Source organism: Dendropsophus ebraccatus, chromosome 9 (assembly GCF_027789765.1).
Source record: "Dendropsophus ebraccatus isolate aDenEbr1 chromosome 9, aDenEbr1.pat, whole genome shotgun sequence".
In the NCBI taxonomy this organism is placed as follows: domain Eukaryota; kingdom Metazoa; phylum Chordata; class Amphibia; order Anura; family Hylidae; genus Dendropsophus; species Dendropsophus ebraccatus.
In genome coordinates this window covers 52,415,461-52,437,078 of record NC_091462.1, presented here as the reverse complement: position 1 = coordinate 52,437,078, position 21,618 = coordinate 52,415,461, and the positions used below count along the sequence as shown (strand labels likewise).

Below are 21,618 nucleotides of genomic sequence, written 5' to 3'. Positions count from 1 at the left end.
CCTTTGCCTTGAACAACACAGTAAAGTTTCCCTAGGTTGTCTTCTTTTAACCTTAATAACTATGTTACTATGTTGCACCAACCACAGTAGGATAGGACATAACTACTCCAGATGGGGATACCCCCTTATGGAACTTATTCTGTATAGTCTGGTGGCAAGAAGGTGAAGGGGGGAAAGCTCGAAACCTTTAACTATGTTACAGGGTTAATTAGAATTTTAGGAGGGAAATAATATAAGAGAGGACTAAATGGACCAGGTGGTCTTTTTCTGCCCACAATCTTCTATGTATTTTCAAGTATATACTGGCTATTAAATCATGGGGATAATATCTGAAATAGCTCTCTGAACATTTGACTTTTGCTATATTCTTGTATTCCCCATTAGATTATAATGTTTAGAATACTGTTTTGTGCCATTTCTTAAGGCCGATTACACAAAACGATTATTGGCCATATTCGGCCACTATGGCCGATAATCGTCTTGTGTTATAGAAGGCAACGATCAGCCGTTGTGAATGATGTCGGCTGATCGTTGCAGTTGTTTGTCTTTCAACATGTTGAAAGACAAACGATTAATATAGCAATGATCTGCTACCGTCACTCCGCAGAATAGGAGCAGCAGCAGCAGATCGTTGCTATCTTCTATGGGCTGCCCTGACAATCTAGCGATCACCCGGGCAGCCGCCCCCTCGCAGCCTCCCCTGTACTCACCTGGTCCCTGCCGCCTCGAGTCATGGCGGCGGCAGCGAGCGGGGTACGAGGAGCTGACAGCGCTCATTTGCTCCTCCATTCGCCCCGTGTAATAGGGGCTTTGGATATTTCTCTAGGAAATATATGATTAAATTGACGATTTAGTGTTACCAGTTGGGGGCGTTTCCTTGAGTATGTGACACTGTCCAATCATTGCTCACAGTATCATACTGCATAGAGGCACACGGCCTTGACAAGGGAATGGTAACAGCCAGCTGCCAATTTGTTCAAACTATTTGACAGGTAAGTGGCACAACTGCGTAACTGTTTTTTAACAGGCAAAACAAGTATTTAAAAAGATATAGCAGAAAAGAAGACAGGTCCTCTTTAAGCACTACTCTATTCTTGCTGGATCCACATGTTATTTTATTAGCATGTCCGAGGTATATGTCAGTAACCTGTAAAAAGGTATGCAGACATACTTTGCGGCACTCTGAAGCACATTACAACACTTTTCAGTCCTAGAAAAGAACACATCCTAAGTAGATGCAGCGTAGCAAAATAGAAACTCCAGAAATAGAAATTCCTTTAGGGTTAAGAACGCCCCTGTAATACTCGCCATCCTAATTTGTTATTATTAAAACATCAAAAACAAAAGTACTGGGATTATATCTTTGTGTGACTTCCAATGATAATAGAACGTGGGAAGCGTTATCGTATAGTGTGGAAGGTGTTGTTGATTTTTAATCACATATATTTACTGTAATCACAACAAATTACAAATAATTTGTTTTTGACATCTGAATAATAACATGTATAAAAGTGATATTTAGTGATTAGGGTGCGTGGGGGTAAAGGGGTGTTTTTACCCTACAGGAATTGAGGTGTGTAGGTGGCTATGTTAAAGGAGAAGTCTGGCGAAATTGAAACTTTTGAAGCAGGCATGGGCAGGGCGGAAAATAATAAATAATCGCTACTTACCCATCCCCATGCTTCCGTAAGGCTGCCTCACCGCTGTGGGACTCTTGCCAAGCTCTTGCATCTCCTCCTCCATTGATGTCACAACTTGGCTCCAGTCACTTATTGGTTCAGTGGGTAATTTATCAGCCGGGTCTGGTATTTTTCCTCCGAGTCGTGACAACATCAGAACCCTGAGGAACATGAGTTCCAGTGGGATATCCAGGAGGCTGTGATGCAGCACTTCAGGGGCACGGGGAGAGGTAAGCAGCGCTTATTTATTATGTCCCCCCCCCCCCCACCTCTGCAGGCTTGAAAAGTTTCAGTTTCACATGACTTCTCCTTTAAACTCTTAGGGACATATGCCGTACCCGTACGTCATATGTCCCCAAGAGGTGTTCAGAGGGGGGCCGCACCGTTCCCGCTAATTAACATCGTTGGATGCAGCTGTCAAACATGACAGCTGCATCTAACAGTTTTAAATGCAGCCCATCCCTGGTGTCTAGTCGCGGATACCCCTTCCCCCCCCCACCCCCCCCACCCCCGTGATGCGATCGCGGAGGGGGGATCCCTTCATCTTACCGGGACGGGCCTCAGCGACGTAATGACGCCTGGATCTCATGGATCGGTGCTGTGTTATACAGCTACATTGATCTCTATGAGAGATCAGTGTAGATGTATTAGAAGTCCCCCAGGGGGACTTCAAATTAAAGTAAAAGTAAAAGAAAAAAAGTGTTTCCATTAATAAAAAGCCCAAAGAAAAAGAATTGCGTTTATTTTTCTATTTCACCGCGCACATAATTTTTTTTCTGGTTTCGCAGCATATTTCATGGAAAAATTAAGTTTGCCATTGCTAAGTACAATTAGTGACGCAAGAAATAAGGGCTCATGTGGGTTTCTAGGTGAAAAAATGCAACTGCTATGGCCTTTTAAACACAAGGAGGAAAAAGCGAAACCGCAAAAATGAAAATTGGCTCCGTCCTTAAGAGGTTAAGCTGAATGGGCCTCCTGATAGAATGCCCTGTATTCTTTGGCATGCCATTTTGACAGAATGACAACGTATGGTCTAATAAAACAAGATGTGATTTCAGCGTAAGTGTAATAAACAGAAATTCTGCTACTATGAAACATATTCTTGATTTTATTAATATCAATATTCTTTTTATTTGTATGTTTGTTGTACTTTTTCCCTCCTAATGGCATTCATGGATTATCCACACAGATTTATTACTCCATAGGCATTGACTTGATAGATGGTGCTTTCCTATGAACATTTCTTTTCTTTGACACCAGACCTTACCTGTTTATTTTTTCTTCAGGTTTTTGAGTTTTTGATCCGGTTACACTCCCCAGAGGCCCCACAAGATGAGGAAGTATATCCCTATATTCGCACTTTGTTGCATTTTGACACTCGAGAATTCCTTAATGTTTTAGCTTTGGTAAGTGAAACAAAGTTGTTACTGTATTGTTTATGCGGAAGCCATTTTTATTCATCTGTGGTTTGTTCTGTTCCAAATGTATACTTCTGTGTATTTCTGTGTGGTTTTCTATAAAATAAAAAAAGTATAGCCTTAAGATAGTTAGTAGACTGATGTTAGTAGATTAAATTATTTGGGCCCTGTGTGGGGGAAATATACCATACACATAGAATTGTATCTCAATTCCAATGAAATTCCCCTATCCATAAAATAGGGGTTAACAAACTTATCGGTGGGTGTTGGAAACCGTCCAAACTTATTCATCAGTAGGCTACATTCAGTCCATAAAAGTAAATGCACCTAGCATGGGGTACATATGTAGTATGGTTGTGCATGTATGGTCTACATTGACTTATAGACTAAACAGTATGTTGATGTATACCATACATGAAGAGCCCTTTCCTAATGTGAAGCCAGCCTAACCATGCTACTTTTCATGCACATTTTATAGTAGAAAAGACTATTCATTATTAAAGGAAATGCCCCCTGGATAGTAATTCGCAGTTAAATGTATTGATACTGTTACAAAAATTATCTATCAATATTGTCAATGTAGCTGCCAGTGGGGTAGGGGTGGAAAGGGGGACAATGCTGCTGCTAGTGGTGGTGGTATAGTAAGGGTTATAATGCTGCTTCTAGTGGGGGACGTATAGGAAGGGGAACAATACTGCTGCTAGTGGGGGAGGTATAGGAAGGGGAATAATGCTGCTGCTAGTGGGGGAGGTATAGGAAGGGGAACAATGCTGCTGCTAGTGGGGGAGGTATAGGGAGGGCAACAATGCTGCTGCTAGTGGGGGAGGTATAGGGAGGGGAACAATGCTGCTTCTAGTGGGGGAGGTATTGGAAGGGGAACAATGCTGCTGCTAGTGGGGGAGGTATAGGGAGAGGAACAATGCTGCTGCTAGTGGGGGAGGTATTGGAAGGGGAACAATGCTGCTGCTAGTGGGGGAGGTATAGGGAGAGGAACAATGCTGCTGCTAGTGGGGGAGGTATAGGGAGGGGAACAATGCTGCTGCTAGTGGGGGAGGTATAGGGAGGGGAACAATGCTGCTGCTAGTGGGGGAGGTATAGGAAGGAGGACAATGTTGCCGCTGCTGTGTTGCAGTATGATTTGTTTGGCACTTCTGGAAAGCTTCATTGTGATTTATGATGCTATTGGGGAGGGAGATGGTTTGTGCTGCACTTTGTTTTTTTGTTTGGCACTTCTGGAGTATGTTATGCTTTGCTGTATGATATTTATTTGGCAGTGCTGAAGAGGTAGGTTGAGCAACATGTGGCCTGGTCCTGGAATGCTGCAGTTACAACTTGGTTCCCTGTCCCTGTGTGTGGCAGAATGCGGAGCTCCCATCATTAGATGGCTTCCTATAGAGAAGCAATTTGACTTTTTTATCACTTTGCCTTCTCTTTTGTGGCACATTCCACTCTGAAAATGAGCACAAGAAGACAGGGAAATGCGGTATAGTCACATACTCCTCTACAGGACACCATCATTGTTTGGGAGCTCCGTCGTATCACACACAAGGACTGAGGACCAGTGGGGGGGATGGAGCTGCATAACACAGAAGAGACACTGTATATCAGTAAGTCACTGATACAGCTTTTCTAAACCAACCAGGCCTTGTTTTGCTTTTATTATTTTAGGGTACATGCAACTTGCCATAAAATTTAAATTTTTCAAATCACATTTTAATCAAATTGACTATGAAAGATTAATAAGGTGATCATTTTTTGTTTAGGACTATATGGCTGCTGGCAGGGCCAAATAAGCAACAGTACATGGCAGACCTGGAGCCATTGTTAATCCCTTATCTCCCCATGGTTAAATTCCATGGGGGCACCGTTAGTCTTATAACAGAGAGATCAATCCTTCTGTAAACAATTTGGGTGCCAAAATTGCTGTTGTTCACTGCAGCTAAGGGATTGAATTCCACTGGTCCTGGTGTTAGAGTAGGAGCTTGGCTGTCACTGGGCCTCCAGCATCACTAGGAAGACTAGGCTGCCATAAGAAGCCTGTGACCTATTATAAGGCCTGTCGGTAAGCATTGTTTGGTGTCACACATACCAGTTTTTTTGGTAAACTGCCACTGCAGTTTTTGAGTGGATCCAAAATGAATGGAAATTGTAAAAAAAAATGACTTCTGCTTCCTGCTGGATCCACCTCTGGTTTGGATCAAAAACTACAGTAACAGTGAAAGCTTCTGTGTGTGAGGGCTGCCTAAAAAATTCTAAAAGTAAAAACATAAATCATGATATAGAGATAATATGCATTAATTATATAGTTAAAGGAGATGTTCCATGACAATAAAAAATGACAGTAAGGCAGGGGGGTGCAGGAACATAATACAGTATACTTACCCTTCCTAGTGCCTGTTCCTGGGTCTCACTTAAAGCTTCCAGCCTCCTGCAGTTCCACCAGCTGCAGCGTCACATACCTTTTGATGGATTGCCTGCTCACCCAATCAGTGACCTGCAGCGAGTCACTGCCCCACTCACTGACTGGCTGCATGGGCAATTGATCAGCCGGGCCGTGGCGTTGCAGCTAGAAGAGTCGGCTTTGTGACATGATAATAATTATTATTCTGTGTATGTGTGTTATATATATATATATATATATATATATATATATATATATATATAGCAAATTTAGCCGTGTTTTCCATGTCACATCACTTGAGTTTTATTCTTTGACATGTATTGATTTGGTGTCTGTAATTTCTCTTATACTACTACACCACAGTAGTACATTACATTACCATATAGTACAGTCTCTAATTGTATTTGCACTTTGAAGAGAAGCAGCCTTGTTTGTTAGTGCATAAATGTCAGCTGTCACAGAAGCGCGGCTGTCCTTGTCAGACAGCAGTGCCCGTCACTGTAAGGCTGCAGGCCTCTGCTGAGCGCTGTTTTCTAAAAAGATTTGGAGCTTATACTATCAAAATACCATGACACCGGGTGACATATTTTACTATGGCAATGCTGAATATGTTTCCTGCCTAATGAGCAACCAACAGTCTATGACATTATTTATTTCCGCTCAGCTTTCCTTATGTGAAGTATCAGCTGCTGACAGGGACAGATGAGGAAAAATCTTCACATATAATTATTTGGTGTTTGCTGAAAATTCTGCATTTCAGCGGTATAAATCACTATCGTGTCTCAGCAGCCAGTAGGAAACCCACAGCCAGCATCCATATATTGGGCTGTATTACAGATTGGAGGGTTTATTCCTAAAGTACAATTAGTTTGCTTCTGATACACGTTCTGTTGTTCAGGATGCCTGCAGACATAGCGCCAGTTCAGGAGGGTGTGATGCTGTAATTGTGCATTTTTTCCCATCAATTTTACTATGATGTTCTCACAATATATTTGGAGTCTCCTAAATCTGCTTGTATTTGCAAGCAAAGTGATTTTTTTTTTATTTTGGATTGTTTTCATGCACATTTATGTTTTACAGGTAATTTTCTATACATTGCAGATCAGTCCTTTGCTTGCCAGTTTTGCATAATTTGACTTGCTTAGATATAAATTACATAATATGATCCACATATAAAATAGCATAAGGCTAGGTTCACATCTGCAGTGGAGGATCTGTTTGAGGCCTCTGTCACAGACTCCACTCAGCATCCGCAAATGGAACCAGCCGGTCCGCTGCACTATGGACATGAACGGAGAATTACCCAGTTGACGTTACTGGGGTCTGGTTTTGCACTGGTGTCCATCATTTTGACATTCTAATTCTGATTCTAATGAGACAAAAAAAAAACCTACATGCAACGTTTTTTCTTCATCTCATTATTTACATGAATTCTGCGGCGCGGGCCACACATGGAACCTTCAACGCAGATGTGAATAAAGCCTAAAGCTTGGGGAATACATCTCTAACAAATGATCTGTCACAGCTTTTTATGGCCATAACAATAAAGGACATAGCATAAACTGTGACATAAAGGACATAGCATAAACTGTGAAGCATTTCAGAATTACATTGAGTTAAAGGAGAAATTGAAAAATGGGAAGAAGGAAGGGGGGGGTGCAGTAAAATTATAAACAAAGTAAACTCACCCCTCCCTGTGTCTCTGTAGCGCCACTCCCGGGACCTGCTGGTGGCTGATAGATGTCATTTTTACCTGGAGTCCGGGTACGTCATGTACTGGGCTCTTCTAGCTGCAATGTCATGTACTTGGGTGAACGATTGCCCAGTAGTGGGTAGTCGATCACCCAGGTACATGACATTGCAGCTGGAAGAGCTGCAGGTGGCCCGCTGCTATCAACGGGATCCGGGAGTGGGGCTAGTTGGGGGGAGCTTACTTTTTTTTTATTTTCCCGCACCCCCCTGCCTTCCTTCCGTTTTTCAGTTTCACCGCACTTCGGCTTTAAAAGGAAAGCAGTTACTTTTGTAAAGTAGGTGTATTTTGTAACCTAATATGAGCTTTTTTTTTTTTGCCTCAACATTTGGATGTGGCCTCAGTTTGGTTTCATAAACAGCATTTTAGGAAAAATGTCTTAATGCAGTTTTTATTGAGCTCAAATTGGACACTGTCTCAAAAATACTTCTGATATGTCAAAGAGACATAGCGAATTTGTCAGGGGAGGTTTACACTTGGCACGATCCTTTTTGGCTCTGTGTCACATGACTGAAATGGCTACATAGAGTAAGTCTATGGAGCAACTTTGCTCACCTAGACACAGAGAGGGCAGTAGCACCTCTTCCCACTTATTTTACTGCTCAGTCCCACCCAGAACCTGACTAAAAGTAGTAACGTTTCAACCACAGAGGTAATCTAACATTCTGAAATGTAGTGTAGAGAGGGATATTGGGGTATGCCCCCGCGGTGTTATGGCGGAGGTACAGCCGGTCACTTGCCAGGTGGTAAAGTGTGACGCCAGTTCTATAGTGGCCGAGATATAGCCTGGCCCAGTGATATTATGTTGTGACGCCAGTGCCGTTTGGGCACACAGGTATGGTGGCACACCTGCTTTTATTTTAAAGGGACAGTTATACCTTGTTTCCCTGTGGTCAGTGACCTGCCGGGCTGTTGCAGGGTCCCTTGGGTTATAGTCACGGTGGTCTGGAGTTGAGTAATGACCCACCCAGACTATTGGCACTGCCACCCACAGAAAGGGGAGATGACCCAAGGAGTGTTTGTGTACTGTGTTGGTGCGGGTGAGAAATCACAGCTTTACCATGAAACAACACTTTATACTTGATAAGACACTTAATAAGTTAGGACCCAGATCTGTAGTGAGCGGAGAAGGAATAGTACAGTCGTGTGGACTGAGTTGCTTTCTGAAAGTATAGAGTCAGAGGAGTAGAGAGGAGGATGTCTTGAAAGTGCCAACCCAATTAGTACTGTGCTCTGCCGGGATGTTGGAGGATATAGTAGAAGAATACTTGAGAAGAAAGAGAGAATACTTGTGCCAGTGTTTTGACCTTTGGGTCTTCACACCATTTAATGCCCTACCAGGGTCGGGAGACCCGTCTTTGTTACCTGGGATGAGCGGAATGCTGAGGGTTCCCTGCTGGCACCCACACTGCGAGATAGAGTTCATAGGCTTCTAGCAACTTTGCTCTCTCCAGATCAGTTCCTAGCCTTCTTTTTTGTGGATACTGTCCTGAGAGCGTTCTGGCTTGTGTCCTTCCTCTACAAAGTCTAGTGACCAAGACCACTACACTTCCTCTACCCATGTGACTTCCTATCTAAAGCCCCCTATAAGGTGTGCTGTGAATGGTTGAAGAGTGCATACAGAAGAGGTAAAGTGATAGGGCAGAAGAGAACACGCTCATTGGTCTACAGATCCATATGACATATCAATATAAACAATAACCCTTACAGTTCTGCAGCTATGCATCAACTAAGTATATACACCTACAATAGCGACATTTTGTAACGAAACTGGAACACTACTTCATCACCACTGACACACAAAAAGTATAGGCTTTTGCGAAGGGTGTAACTACCCATGGTGGGACACCACAATAAACTTACCATACAGTGCTTGCCTGAATAGCCAGAAGTCTAACCAGTAGGAAGGAGATTGTGATCCCGTTGTATTGAGCTCTAGTGAAACCACTGTGTCCATTTCTGGAGACCTCGCCTAAATAAGATATTGGTAAAATAGTATGGGCCCAAAAATGGTTGACGGTTTTAAGCATAGAGCTGCAGACACCTGCAGTTAGGTCACAGTTAGTGAAAAAGGACTGTAGGTTTGTTTCATGTGATGACCCTTATTAAGTTATAAAACAAAACACAAAAACAAAACACCGTAGTTATCCTTAAATGTAACACGGTAACTACAGGTGCCATTGCAGTTTGTTTTAGTGGTCAGAATTAAAGGAGAAGTCTGGTGAAAATTTTCATTAAAATATTGTATTGCCCCCCAAAAGTTATACAAATTACTAATATACACTTATTATGGGAAATGCTTATTAAGTGCTTTTTTTCCCTGCACCTCCTACTGCTTCGAGGCTTCCCTTACTGGATAAAATTATGTCACAACCCGACTCCCAGAGCTGTGTGGGTTGTGGCTGCATGAGAGGATGATGGCAGAGGGACACTGAGGGACACAGGGCACTGGAGGGACACTGAGCATCCCTCTGCCATCATCCTCTCCAGCAGCCACAGCTCTGGGAGTCGGGTCGTGACATCACCATGTTATCCAGGAAGTGAAGCCTTGATGCAGTAGTAAGTGCAGGGAAAAAAGCACTTTATAAGCATTTCCCATATTACATGTATATTGGTAGTTTGTATAACTTTTGGTGGGCAATACAATACTTTAATGAAAAATTTTCGCTGGACTTCTCCTTTAAAAGGATCTGACTATTATAGCTTTATATAGCTTTTTAAATGTGCTTTTAGAGCACCCAGCACACTTTCCATACATGTTTCTATATACTCCCTGCCTCTCCCGTGTAATCCATAAAGTAACTTTATAAAACTGGCGCCCAGTATGCAAATTACATCAGGTAGTCACCTGGGCGGTGTTCGGCTAGATGGTAGTCACAGTCAGTCCGGGTCCCCTGGGCGTTCTTCGGGCATGATTAAATCACCCAGTAGCTCCGACGTCACTCGGGAGCGTGACGTGCACGACGCCTGCGCACCTACGTTCTTACGCCGCCACGCATGCGCAGTACAGGCACTTCCATTCAGGCTGTACTGCGCATGTGCAGAATAGCCTTGAACTCAGTTTGAGACGGAGTTTGAGGCTATTCTGCACAGGCGCAGTACAGCCAGAATAGGATCGGCTGCACTGCGCATGCGCGGCGGCGTAAGAACATAGGCGCGCCAACGTCGTGCACGGCGCACTCCCGAGTGATGTCAGAGCTACTGGGTGATTTGAATCACGCCCAGATTTGAAACACCGCCCAGGTGACTACCTGATATAATTTGCATAACGGGCGCCAGTTTTATAGAGTTACTTTATGGATTACACGGGGGAGGCAGGGAGTATATAGAAACATGTATGGAAAATGTGCTGGGTGCTCTAACAGCACTTTTAAAAAGCTATATATGCGTTTTTCAGGTGATTGGTTCCCTTTAACCCTCCTCTTCAACCCTAGAACACAAAGATTAGTGACATTCTACGGGTGCATCCTATTGTCTGAGAAATACATATTCAAGATAAAAATAAAAAGGACATACTATAAGGACATCCTATATGAACCAGGCGGTCTTTTGTCTGACCACAGTCTCCTGTGTTTCGTGTTGTTTTTGTACATTTTTTAGCTTATCTCCGGATTGTCACCGACTTATCCTTTTATGCAGAATATAAATCTTTCCTCCATTTCTTCTTCCTATGCAGGCAGGACGTCTGTGCACCTCTCCCCTCCTCACCCCCCAAATGCTTAGCTTTCATCTGCTTGGGGAACGCTTGCTTATTATCAACACCACGACTCGGCTTTAGTTCAAAGGGAGGACATTTAATCCAAGCGTCTCTCTCCCCTCTGAAGTCTCTTTTTCTAAAGCATAGTCCTCGGGAGACTTGAGCAAAATTAAATGAGGTTTATTCAACTCCCTCCAAGCTCATAATCTGGGAACAGAACAGGGAATAATAATTAAGTTGTTGAAAGGCGTCAGATGATTAGGCTTGCGGAAAGCACACAGGCAAAAGTGCCATGCGCCTGTCCAGTATGTCTAGCTATCGAGTAATCAACCCTGCATAGGAATAGGTCACTTTCTGACATATACTTTCATCAGAGAAACGGTCCGGACCCTTTATTACTCCTAAACATTTCCAGTTGGAATACTATTTCTGCTATACTTGTTAAAATTTTTTTTACAGAAATTGCTAGAAGGCCTAGAAGGAACATCACAGAACAGATAGCTAGCCATTCTCTGAAATGCATTATATAAATACTGCACCACAGTACGGGCTTATTTTACATGGAATAATGAACTGCATGTATGTATACCAAATTATTCATGTAGAAACATAAAAGATTATCAGCAGAAAAAGACCACTGGGTCCATCTAGTCTCCCCTTTTAGTATTTCCCTTCTTATTATCTAAGGATAGGTATATGTTTATCCCAGGCAGGTTTAAATTATGTTATTGTAGATTTACCAACCACATGTTCCAAGCATATACTACTCTTTAATGCATACAGCAGGGCTAGGGAACCTTGGTTTTCCAGCTGTTGCAAAACTCCAACATCCATGATGGGAATTGTAGTTTTGCAACAGCTGGAGAGCCAAGGTCCCCTACCCCTGCTGTATGCATTAAAGAGTATTGGGATCAGCAATCGGATAGATGCCTTGCTAGAATTGAATTCTCTTCTAAGGTTCTTCTGAGTTTTAGAACTTTACAATTTCATTTGAACCCTACATGGCTGTTCATCCACAAAGCAGTTGTGAGTTAAAGGGCTGGACCCTATCATGTTTCCGTATACAGGCATGTTCTGACTATATGGTACTGCTTGGAAACAGGTCTAAAACAATACCTTCATAATGAAATAGTAAAACTATCCGTTATATTGAAGGTATATTCCCATCGTAAAAGTTTTATAGATAACAATCCCACTTCTGGGACCTGCACTTCTCTCAAGATTGAGGGCCCCCTGGGCACATTCTGTCTACTTGTGGCAGCCATATGTGGTCAGGAAGCTAAGCAGGAATTTTTAGGGTACGTTCACACTTACCGGATCTGCAGCGTATTTTCTGCTGCGGATCCGCAGCAGATTTCATTTAAATAACTGAACACAGCATCAAATCTGCACCATCAAATCTGCTGCGGATCTGCTCTGCATATCCTGTAGGTGTGAACGCACCCTTACGCAGTTTTTGGAGCTTACAGGGGAGTTGTGTGAAGAAATGGTATACCCCTTTTTAGAATGTGATCTGCTGATCACTTATATTATACCTTGGTATATTCAATATCCCAAAGAATTGTTGTCAGTAATGTATGGCATATAAATATTGGAGCACTTGCAGGCATTTGTTATGCCCTTGGCTGCCATGGAAAGCCATAGGCGCTCATGATTGCAGCCTAGGCTACCATTGGGGGAACAGAGGTTACTGAAACACTATGGCTCACTGTGCTATATTGTAAAGTCAATGGGAGTTACACATCTTGCTTAAAACAGCTCACACCCAGCTGCTGTAACCAGAAGGGGACCCACATCTATCAGAGATGCATGGTATATCCCCTGATGGGAATACCCCTTTAGGCTGGGTTCACACTATGTATATTTCAGGCAGTATTTGGTCCTCATGTCAGGTCCTCATAGCAACCAAAACCAGGAGTGGATTGAAAACACAGAAAGGATCTGTTCACACAATGTTGAAATTGAGTGGATGGCCGCCATATAACAGTAAATAACGGCCATTATTTCAATACCACAGCCGTTGTTTTAAAATAACAGCAAATATTTGCCATTAAATGATGGCCATCCACTCAATTACAACATTATGTGAACAGAGCCTTTCTGTGTTTTCAATCCACTCCTGGTTTTGGTTGCTATACAGCCTCACAAATACAGCCTCAAATATACATAGTGTGAACCCAGCCTTAAAATGGAAAGATTTTCATGTGTAGCGTCATACTAGAAAATCAGGTCAGTAGTAAATACATAAAGTGCACATTGAATTTGTGAATTGATACAGTACTATATGTATTTCTATAATAAATAGGTAATACCTGCATATTAATATTGGGTTACATATAGTTATATTTGAGAATTGGTCCATTTTAAATTTAACTACCCAGTTTCTTATGGAATTTTTGTTTTAAATTTAAAGGTGTTGTCTGGCCAGGAACTGTTTTTTCAGAATGCCCGTGAAAGGGGTGGGTGATAAAAATAACATCCACTTACCTTCCTACACCTGCGTTCTGCTGCTTTGGTCCCCGGGATCCAACCAAGTTCTGGTATTGAAATGAGACTTGAGACGTGTTCAGCCATCCGGTGGCTGTAGCGGTATCCCACTTCTGCTACTAAATGGCTGAGTGGGCCTGACACGTCATGTCTCAAGTCTGTCTTAATACCAGAAAGCGGCCAGGGACTGGAGAGGTGGAAAGCAGGTGGCAGCACGGGAGCCAGGGAGGTAGGTAGATGCTTTCCCTGGGCATTCTGAAAAATGAGATCCTGGCAAGACTACCCCTTTAATTCTTTTAATTTATACCATATAAAAAGCAAGGAAGACTTCCTAAGGAAGACTTTAAGGAAGCCTGTAGGGCTTTCTCCTGAAGTATAATGTATAGATATGGTAGTGACTAGGCAAAGTAATGGAACTTTCTATTATAATAAATGATGGATTTCAATAATAGTGTTTAAAAGTGTTGGTTTCCCGTTAAGCCTCAGCTGACGGTGAATACACGCTGTGAATAACTAAGATAAATGATATCTATGGGATAAGTGGAGCACAGCATTTATTATACGTTTTTCACTCCTCTGCAGCAGATTTGCTACGTAGGAGAGAAGGGATTATCGAAAATATGAAACATAATGACTGGTGTACTCTTTAGTTTTTTGTTTTATTTTTATTCTTTTCATTTTTTAGACATTTGAAGATTTTACTAATGATAAACAAGCTGTGGAACACCAACAAAGGATTGTGGACATCTTACTGAAGGTAAGTACATGGTAATAAGGTCACTGGATTCCCTAAAGAATGTGGCTTGCCATTCATTTACATACAAAAAATACATAGTTTTTTCTACAAATCCAGATTCTTATGGCTTACACTGATTCTAATGTATTTCAGCCATATCTCACCTATGCAGATGTTATAAACATTTGTTACCCATACAATAAAGGCCATTTTACCCCTTTCCCCCTAAGATTCCTTCTTACTGTCGATGGTGATTAATAAAAATTCTTCCTGTATAAAGGTCCAATGAACTATGGGCACACTAGGCAACCATAGGCCATCTTACAATGACAATATTCTGATCACAGTGTCCCCCTGCTGGAATACATAGTGGCCCCCTGAAATCTTATTGTCCAGCATTTTTTTCCATACCTACTTAAAACTTTTTGCGCAGTACTGTATAGAATTTTTTTTTCTTTCAGGTTATGGTTGAAAACTCTGATTTTACACCTTCTCAAGTTGGATGCCTCTTTACGTTCTTGGCTCGCCAGCTTGCCAAACCAGACAATACACTTTTTGTTAACAGAGTCCTGTTTGATCAGGTAAAAAAGTCAATTCCCACTTTTATCTATTATTTTAAAGAGTCAACGTGGTTACAGTTTATATTCTTTATTTTTTTTTTTTAGTTATCTTGTTATTCTTTAGATTATCTGCCCGTACAGAGAAGGCAGTCATGTGATTGATGGACACATTGGCTCAGTTTCCCCTAGTAAGCAATCAGATTTCACCTTATATTTTCCAAAGAATCTGTGAAGAATGAAAAGTGGAATCTAATTGGTTGCTAGGGGCAACTTGGTTATATAACTAGGGGCCAATTCTGGTAGTATAAGGCTCAGTAAAGTAATATGCATAGGCACTCCCTGGACCCATGACCAATAAAGAAGAACAAAGTAAATACATTTTTGTAGTCCACAAGAAATGACACACCAGTAGTTCAAGTCCCAGCAGAAGCATCAATGCATATGATGACATACAGTATCCACAATTTGGCACACAAATCTCAGGTGATGCTCAACTTCCAACAGTCCACTTGAATCATCAGAGAGGAAGAAATTCCAGTGGCACTCACCAAATAAAATATGATTCTTTATTAGGTTGACAGCAGCATAGCAGGACGTGGAGACAAACTATCTCCCAGCCCACCGCCGTTTTGCACCCTCTGGCAGTTCCTCAGGGCATGATGGGAAAGCAGCGTCCTCTAAAATTTACACAAAAGCAATGAAGAACAACATAGCATCTTTATAGAAATGCACTATTTCTGTCCTTTAAATAATAATTTCCTATGAGTATTTCTTTTTCTGCCATCTGGTCTGGTCCTTTTTAAGTCTGCAAATTTCAAGGCATTTCTATCAGCTGCATGACACTCTTTCCTATGTGCTATTAGATGGGGTCAGCCCTTAGGGCCCTATTCCACCGGACGATTATCGTTCGCATAATCGTTAACAAATAACGATCTTAAACGACCGCTATTGCGAAAGACCTGAAAACATTTACTCATTTCCATGGAACGATAATCGTTACTTATGATCGTATTTGCGATTGTTTCTTCTTCGCTATTTCTTCGCTATTGTGTTCGTTTCTACTGCGAACGACGTCTTATTCAGTGCAAACGTTTTGCAAATGTTTTACGAACGAGCAACGATAAAAATAGGTCCAGGTCTTTTAAAGCAATCAACGATTTCTCCTTCGGTCGTTAATCGTTAACTGCATTTCAACCGAACGATTATCGTTTAGATTCGAACGATTTAACGATAATCTGAACGATAATCATCCCGTGGAATAGGGCCCTTGCCTGTAAACAATAATTTCATAAGGAAAACTATATGTAGGTTACAGGATTGGGTAAAAGAGATCATTGGTTACGGGTTAGGACTTCCCCCATCTAATAGGTCATATGAAAGAGTGCCATGCAGCTGATAGATATACCTTGAGATTTACAGGCCTAAACAGGAGCAGACAAACAGAAGAAAAGGAAATAAAATCATAAGAAATTATTACATGCAGAAGCCTGCTGTATAACAGAAACAGATGCATTGGGCATCCTGGGTCTAAATGACAGAAATGATTATAGTGTATTTCTATAAATATACTGTGTCTTAATTGATATTGTACATGTATATAGACTGGAGGTTGCTGTTTTCCTATTTTACCTTGAGGAAGCACCAAAGGGCGCAAAACAGCTATGGGCTGGGAGGTAGCGCGTCTCGACGTCCTGCTATATTCTGCTGTGAAGCTAATAAGGAATCTTATTTGGTGAGTTTTGCTAGAATTTCTTTGTCTCTGATAAGTACATTTTTGGTTGGTATTCTTGGGTATAGATTCTGATGATTGATTTCTGAGTGAAGCAAGAAAATACATTGAAATGAGCTATGAGCAAGCTCTGCTATATGTTTGTGTGTTGAGGAGTGTGTAGTTATGTTCAATAATGTGACTTTCTATAATGAATAAGGTCCTGGAGTTCTTATGCAGTCCTGATGATGATTCCAGACACTCAGAAAGACAACAGGTATGGCCTTTTAGATACATACTTTAATATGTTAACTAGAGAAAAGTGAACTTGCAGTATGTCCGGACGCAAGCCAACCCGAGCACTTGGCATATGAATCCTGCTACCTGAACTGTTTATTACAAACACTCAAATATATAAGTAGTTGATGTGGTTGCTGACTGACTTGCCTAAGGCTTCACTATTCAGGTATTCACTACAGAGATGGTGATTTCGGTCAGGTGCAGTGTCATGGAGACTTTGTATGATTCAATTTATAGTGCATCAGTATCTACATCCTGCCAAACTTGAATATTGATAGACTTGTAGATACGTGGGGACTAGATGTAATCTTCAATCCAGACAAAGTCTTCATGACAACACTATAGGTAACAGAATGCAGAGGTGGCATTTCCATCAAAATTGTCATCAGTAGTGAACCTCATTCTTTGGGACAGGTATTTCAAGTGACAGCTAGGTGGGTAGTCATCCGTCATTTTACTAGGTAATATAGCACTGCATGCTGCTCTTGCCGTTTTTACAGATTCTGCATCACAGACTAATAGAACCTCCAAAGCAGGTGTGAACACAGTACCAGCAAAGTGCCCCTCATTATTTTCAGCTGTAAAAAAAAGAAATAAATAAAAAAAGATGTTCTTCATAATGTTATTATTGTGAATGGATGAAAAACTGCACCCACAATTGATTGTCTTAGAATGCAAAAAGTAGTTATATTCACTAACTTACTCTTTCAATCCTACCTTTCTTGGCTGCGGCAATGATGTATCCATATACCCGCTTTAATTTATTTATTTTTTTAATTCTCAATTTTATTTTTTTTCCAAAAATGTTTACATTTGTTTTTTAAAATATAACACAAACAAGTGCCGGATAAGGCGCGGCTAGAAAAGCCATTAGCAAGTTGACATGCTATACATACAACAACAAAAACAACCCGTAATGGGTGCAGCTTTAGGCTGCGTTCACACTACATATATTTCAGTCAGTATATTTCAGTCAGTATTGCAACTAAAACCAGGAGTGGATTAAAAACACAGAAAGGATCTGTTCACACAATGTTGAAATTGAGTGGATGGCCGCCATTTAACAGTAAATAACTGCCATTAGTTCTAAAATAACAGCAAATATTTGCCATTAAATGGCAGCCATCCACTCAATTTCAACAGTGTGTGAACATAACCTTTCTGTGTTTTTAATCCACTCCTGGTTTTGGTTGCAATACTGACTAAAATATACGTAGTGTGAACGCAGCCTTAGGCTATGTTCACACTACGTATATTTCAGTCAGTATTGCAACCAAAACCAGGAGTGGATTAAAAACACAGAAAGGATCTGTTCACACAATGGTGAAATTGAGTGGATGGCCGCCATATAACAGTAAATAACGGCCATTATTTCAATATAACAGCCGTTGTTTTAAAATAACAGCAAATATTTGCCATTAAATGGCGGCCATCCACTCAATTTCAACATTGTGTGAACAGATCCTTTCTGTGCTTATAATGTGTTTTGGTTGCAATACTGACTGAAATATACTGACTGAAATATACGTAGTGTGAACATAGCCCCCATGTGCAATGAAGCAGAAGAGCGCCGAGGCTCACATGGAAGAGGAAAAGAAACAAAGGAGGAGGGGGAGGAAGAAGAACACTAATATTGAGCTATTGAGCTAAAAGGTTTTTGAACTCAACAGTGTCTGTACACTGATCCCAATAGTACTGTGTCCGGAAGAAGCAGACAGAACGGTCATAGAGCTGGGCCGTGAGATCATACCCACATTACTTATGCAACCAATCCCTGGTCTCAGTGGTCTTCTGCTGTATCATGAGGCCAGTGATTGCAATGGGGACGTGGGTTTCCGGGACATTGGTGTTGGGTACTGTGAGGGTGAAAATGGCAAGTATTTCTCTTTTTATTCCAAAGCAATCCTGTGCTGTGGTGGGCAGATTTGTAAAAAAGTCTCACTACCCCTTTAACAGATCCATACAGTGCTCATGGCTTTATTTTAGACAAACACTAGTGTGAACAGAGCCTTTTTTAATACAGGCAGTGATATTAATAAAGAGGCATGCTATCCATTGTATATTAATAATATCTTGTTGAGAGGCAGCCTATGATACTGACTTTTTAGGTAAACAATAATAAAACTAAAAAGATTTTTTTGTTGTTCTATGTAGTAATAGGCCCCAAGCCAGTATATTACACCTCATGTGAAATCAGAAGGAATCATAGATGCCTTCGCCACCTGCCTAGAGCTTCCCGCGTTGTATGGTGTAAACCTCCCTCTGTGATTCTGATGATTTCTGTTTTAGGTTCTTCTAGAGCTGCTTCAGGCTGGAGGAATTGTTCAGTTTGAGGAGAACAGACTGATCCACCTGGCAGAGAGAGCCCAATTGTAAGATCATTCTACTACAATTCTTTGCTACACTGCTATCCGATACTGTATAGGTGTTATACAGAATTATAATCCTTTTCACACATAATATGTCTTGTGTAATGTTCCCTATGACTGCATTATATAACACCATGAGAGAGACTAATAATAGTTAGATTTAAAACTTTTTTTTATAATATTGCTCCAATGCGAGAACAAAAATTTAAGCAACCTTGCATATAATTTTTTATTAAAAAGTACAACTTTTTAATAAAAGCAGGGGTTGGCGGAGAGGAAGTAGCTGTACCTAGGAGGTGTGCGCCTCTTAGTAAATCCAGCAGGGTGAATGGGGGCGGGGCCTAATTTAAGACTGGCATATGAGTCTTAATAAATCTTCCCCAAAATGTTAAAAGGTTTTAAAGGGGTAGTCCAGCGAAAATCTTTTTTTTTTCAAATCAACTTTTTCTGCTCTGGACAGTTCCTTTCTTTGACAGAGATGTCACCAGAGAGCACTGCCTCAGACTGAAAATAAAACACCATTTCCTGCAGGACATACAGCAGCTGATGAGTATGGGAAGACTTGAGATTTTTAAATAGAAGTAATTTACAAATCTATATAACTTTCTGACATCAGATGATTTGAAAGAAAAAGATTTATGCTGGACAACCCCTTTAACTAAGGAGTAACCCCTTTGCATAGGAGTAGTAAAAGAAAAGATTGCACAGGTTAACATAGCTTCTTAAATCATTGACATTTTACTGACATCAATATGATTTGCGATAACCATTACCTTAGTAGAAATCCCTAATGATTGAGTGCAGTGAAAAACATTATTGCCATAATAGCACATTACTACATTGAGGTGACTTTGCAGCTTAGCAGGTATAGACATTATAGCATTTGTGACTTTTCAAGTTGTGTTCATATAAATAACTACAATTGTTCCCTTTGTCTGTGTTTTTATATCTAGTTACCAAATCTGTGAGTTCATGTATGAAAGAAAGCACCTATACGATAAAATCATAGAATGTTATTTGCAAGATCCCATGAGAAAGGTATTGTGAAATGATTCCAAGCCATTTTTATGTTACAGAACACCCCATAGTTTCCATTACTCAATATACCCGAGATTTTCTGCCTACCAAGCTGAGTGGGAAGACAAATGTTGTACATAGTACAGTACATATTTCTGCCTGCTGTTCAGAATATGGATTTATATTTCTCCCTCCATTGCGCTTTCATTCCACTTACTTTGTCCAGGGGAATTGTGTGTGGCAAAATATATGTTGGTTTTCTAGTAGACGGGTAGGCTATTCTGCAGGTGCGCTTCAATATTTTTTATGACTTTGATATCTATCTATCTATCTATCTAATATATATATATATATATATATATATATATATATATATATGTATGTGTGTGTGACAGAAATATCTAAATAAATTTCTCTCTCTCTCTCTCTCTCTCTATATATATATATATAATATATCTCAGTCAAAAGAATGATATGTCTATACAGTACTGTACAAAAGCTGTTGGCAGTTTTTGAAAAAATACTGCAAAGTAAATAAAGGTGTTTGTCTCTAAGTCCAGCTCTTCTGTAGATGTCACTTGCTACTCAAATCCTTCTGTAACTTCATATAATCCCATACAAATTGGATGATGTGAGATCAGAGCTCGTAGGGCTATATCATCACCTTGTTGTTCTTTATACTGAATACAGTTCCTAATGACATTGGCTGGGCTGGGTGTTTGGGGCCATTGGTCTGCTGCAGAACAAATATTTGGAGCCAGCCATGTCTTCTCATGGAAGACATCTTGCTTTTTCCTCCCACACCTGCCTAAAACCTTTGGACAGTACTTTATACATGTATGTATATGAATAAAATCAGTGTAAACCTTTGGGGAACACATTAGAGAACTACATAAAAACCAAGTACATTAGCAAAAAGAGAAACTATATAATTATTATTTGATGGGCTTCCGATTTAAATAACTGGGGATTTAATAATCCATCTTTTAACTATTAATCACAGGTAATTGGGTCAATGATCACAATATAACATAATAATGAATATCCCTTTAATGGGGTACTACTATTAAAGTTTGGTGCTCATTTACTGGGCCTATTAAATAGCCCGATAATCGTTTAGCAGGTGCTGCACGGACATCGTTAGCGATGTCCGTGCAGCCCTTGCACAAACAGTTAATACTTTATATGTCCACGCTCTGAAGCTTCTGCGTGCATTGCTGGGATGCATACAGAGCACAGGAGGAGACCGGGTGTGTGGACAGGTAAAGTATTAACTGTTTGGGCAATCTTCAGCTGTCGGCCACGTATCACTATTACACGTAGCGTTGTGTGGTCGTGATGTAATTTTAGGTCAGGGCCTAAAGAAACGACCAACCGATGATTGTTGTCTCTATTGCAAGGAGCGATAATTGACCGAACCAGGAAGGTTAGTGGATCTGGCTCATATAGATTTCATTCTCCTAGAACAGGGGTGTGATGCGCGCCGCTCTGGAGGA

At 40.9% G+C, this 21,618-nt stretch overlaps 1 protein-coding gene and 1 long non-coding RNA gene across 3 annotated transcripts in view; one reads left to right on the top strand and one right to left on the bottom strand.

Moving 5' to 3' along the window:
• The window catches only part of LOC138800969 (uncharacterized), a 101,587-nt gene that overhangs the window by 2,166 nt on the left and 77,803 nt on the right, over positions 1-21,618 (bottom strand). The window contains exon 3 of the long non-coding RNA XR_011364545.1: positions 2,947-3,193. This is a non-coding gene — a long non-coding RNA (uncharacterized lncRNA). The remainder of the gene's footprint in view (positions 1-2,946; positions 3,194-21,618) is intronic.
• VPS8 (VPS8 subunit of CORVET complex) overlaps positions 1-21,618 on the top strand; it is a 129,650-nt gene that overhangs the window by 58,325 nt on the left and 49,707 nt on the right. For both annotated transcript variants that reach the window (XM_069983279.1, XM_069983281.1), the window contains exons 27-32: positions 2,966-3,085; positions 14,118-14,189; positions 14,630-14,749; positions 16,657-16,713; positions 19,026-19,108; positions 20,059-20,143. In XM_069983279.1, coding sequence (XP_069839380.1) covers positions 2,966-3,085; positions 14,118-14,189; positions 14,630-14,749; positions 16,657-16,713; positions 19,026-19,108; positions 20,059-20,143 — 537 coding nt within the window. The remainder of the gene's footprint in view (positions 1-2,965; positions 3,086-14,117; positions 14,190-14,629; positions 14,750-16,656; positions 16,714-19,025; positions 19,109-20,058; positions 20,144-21,618) is intronic.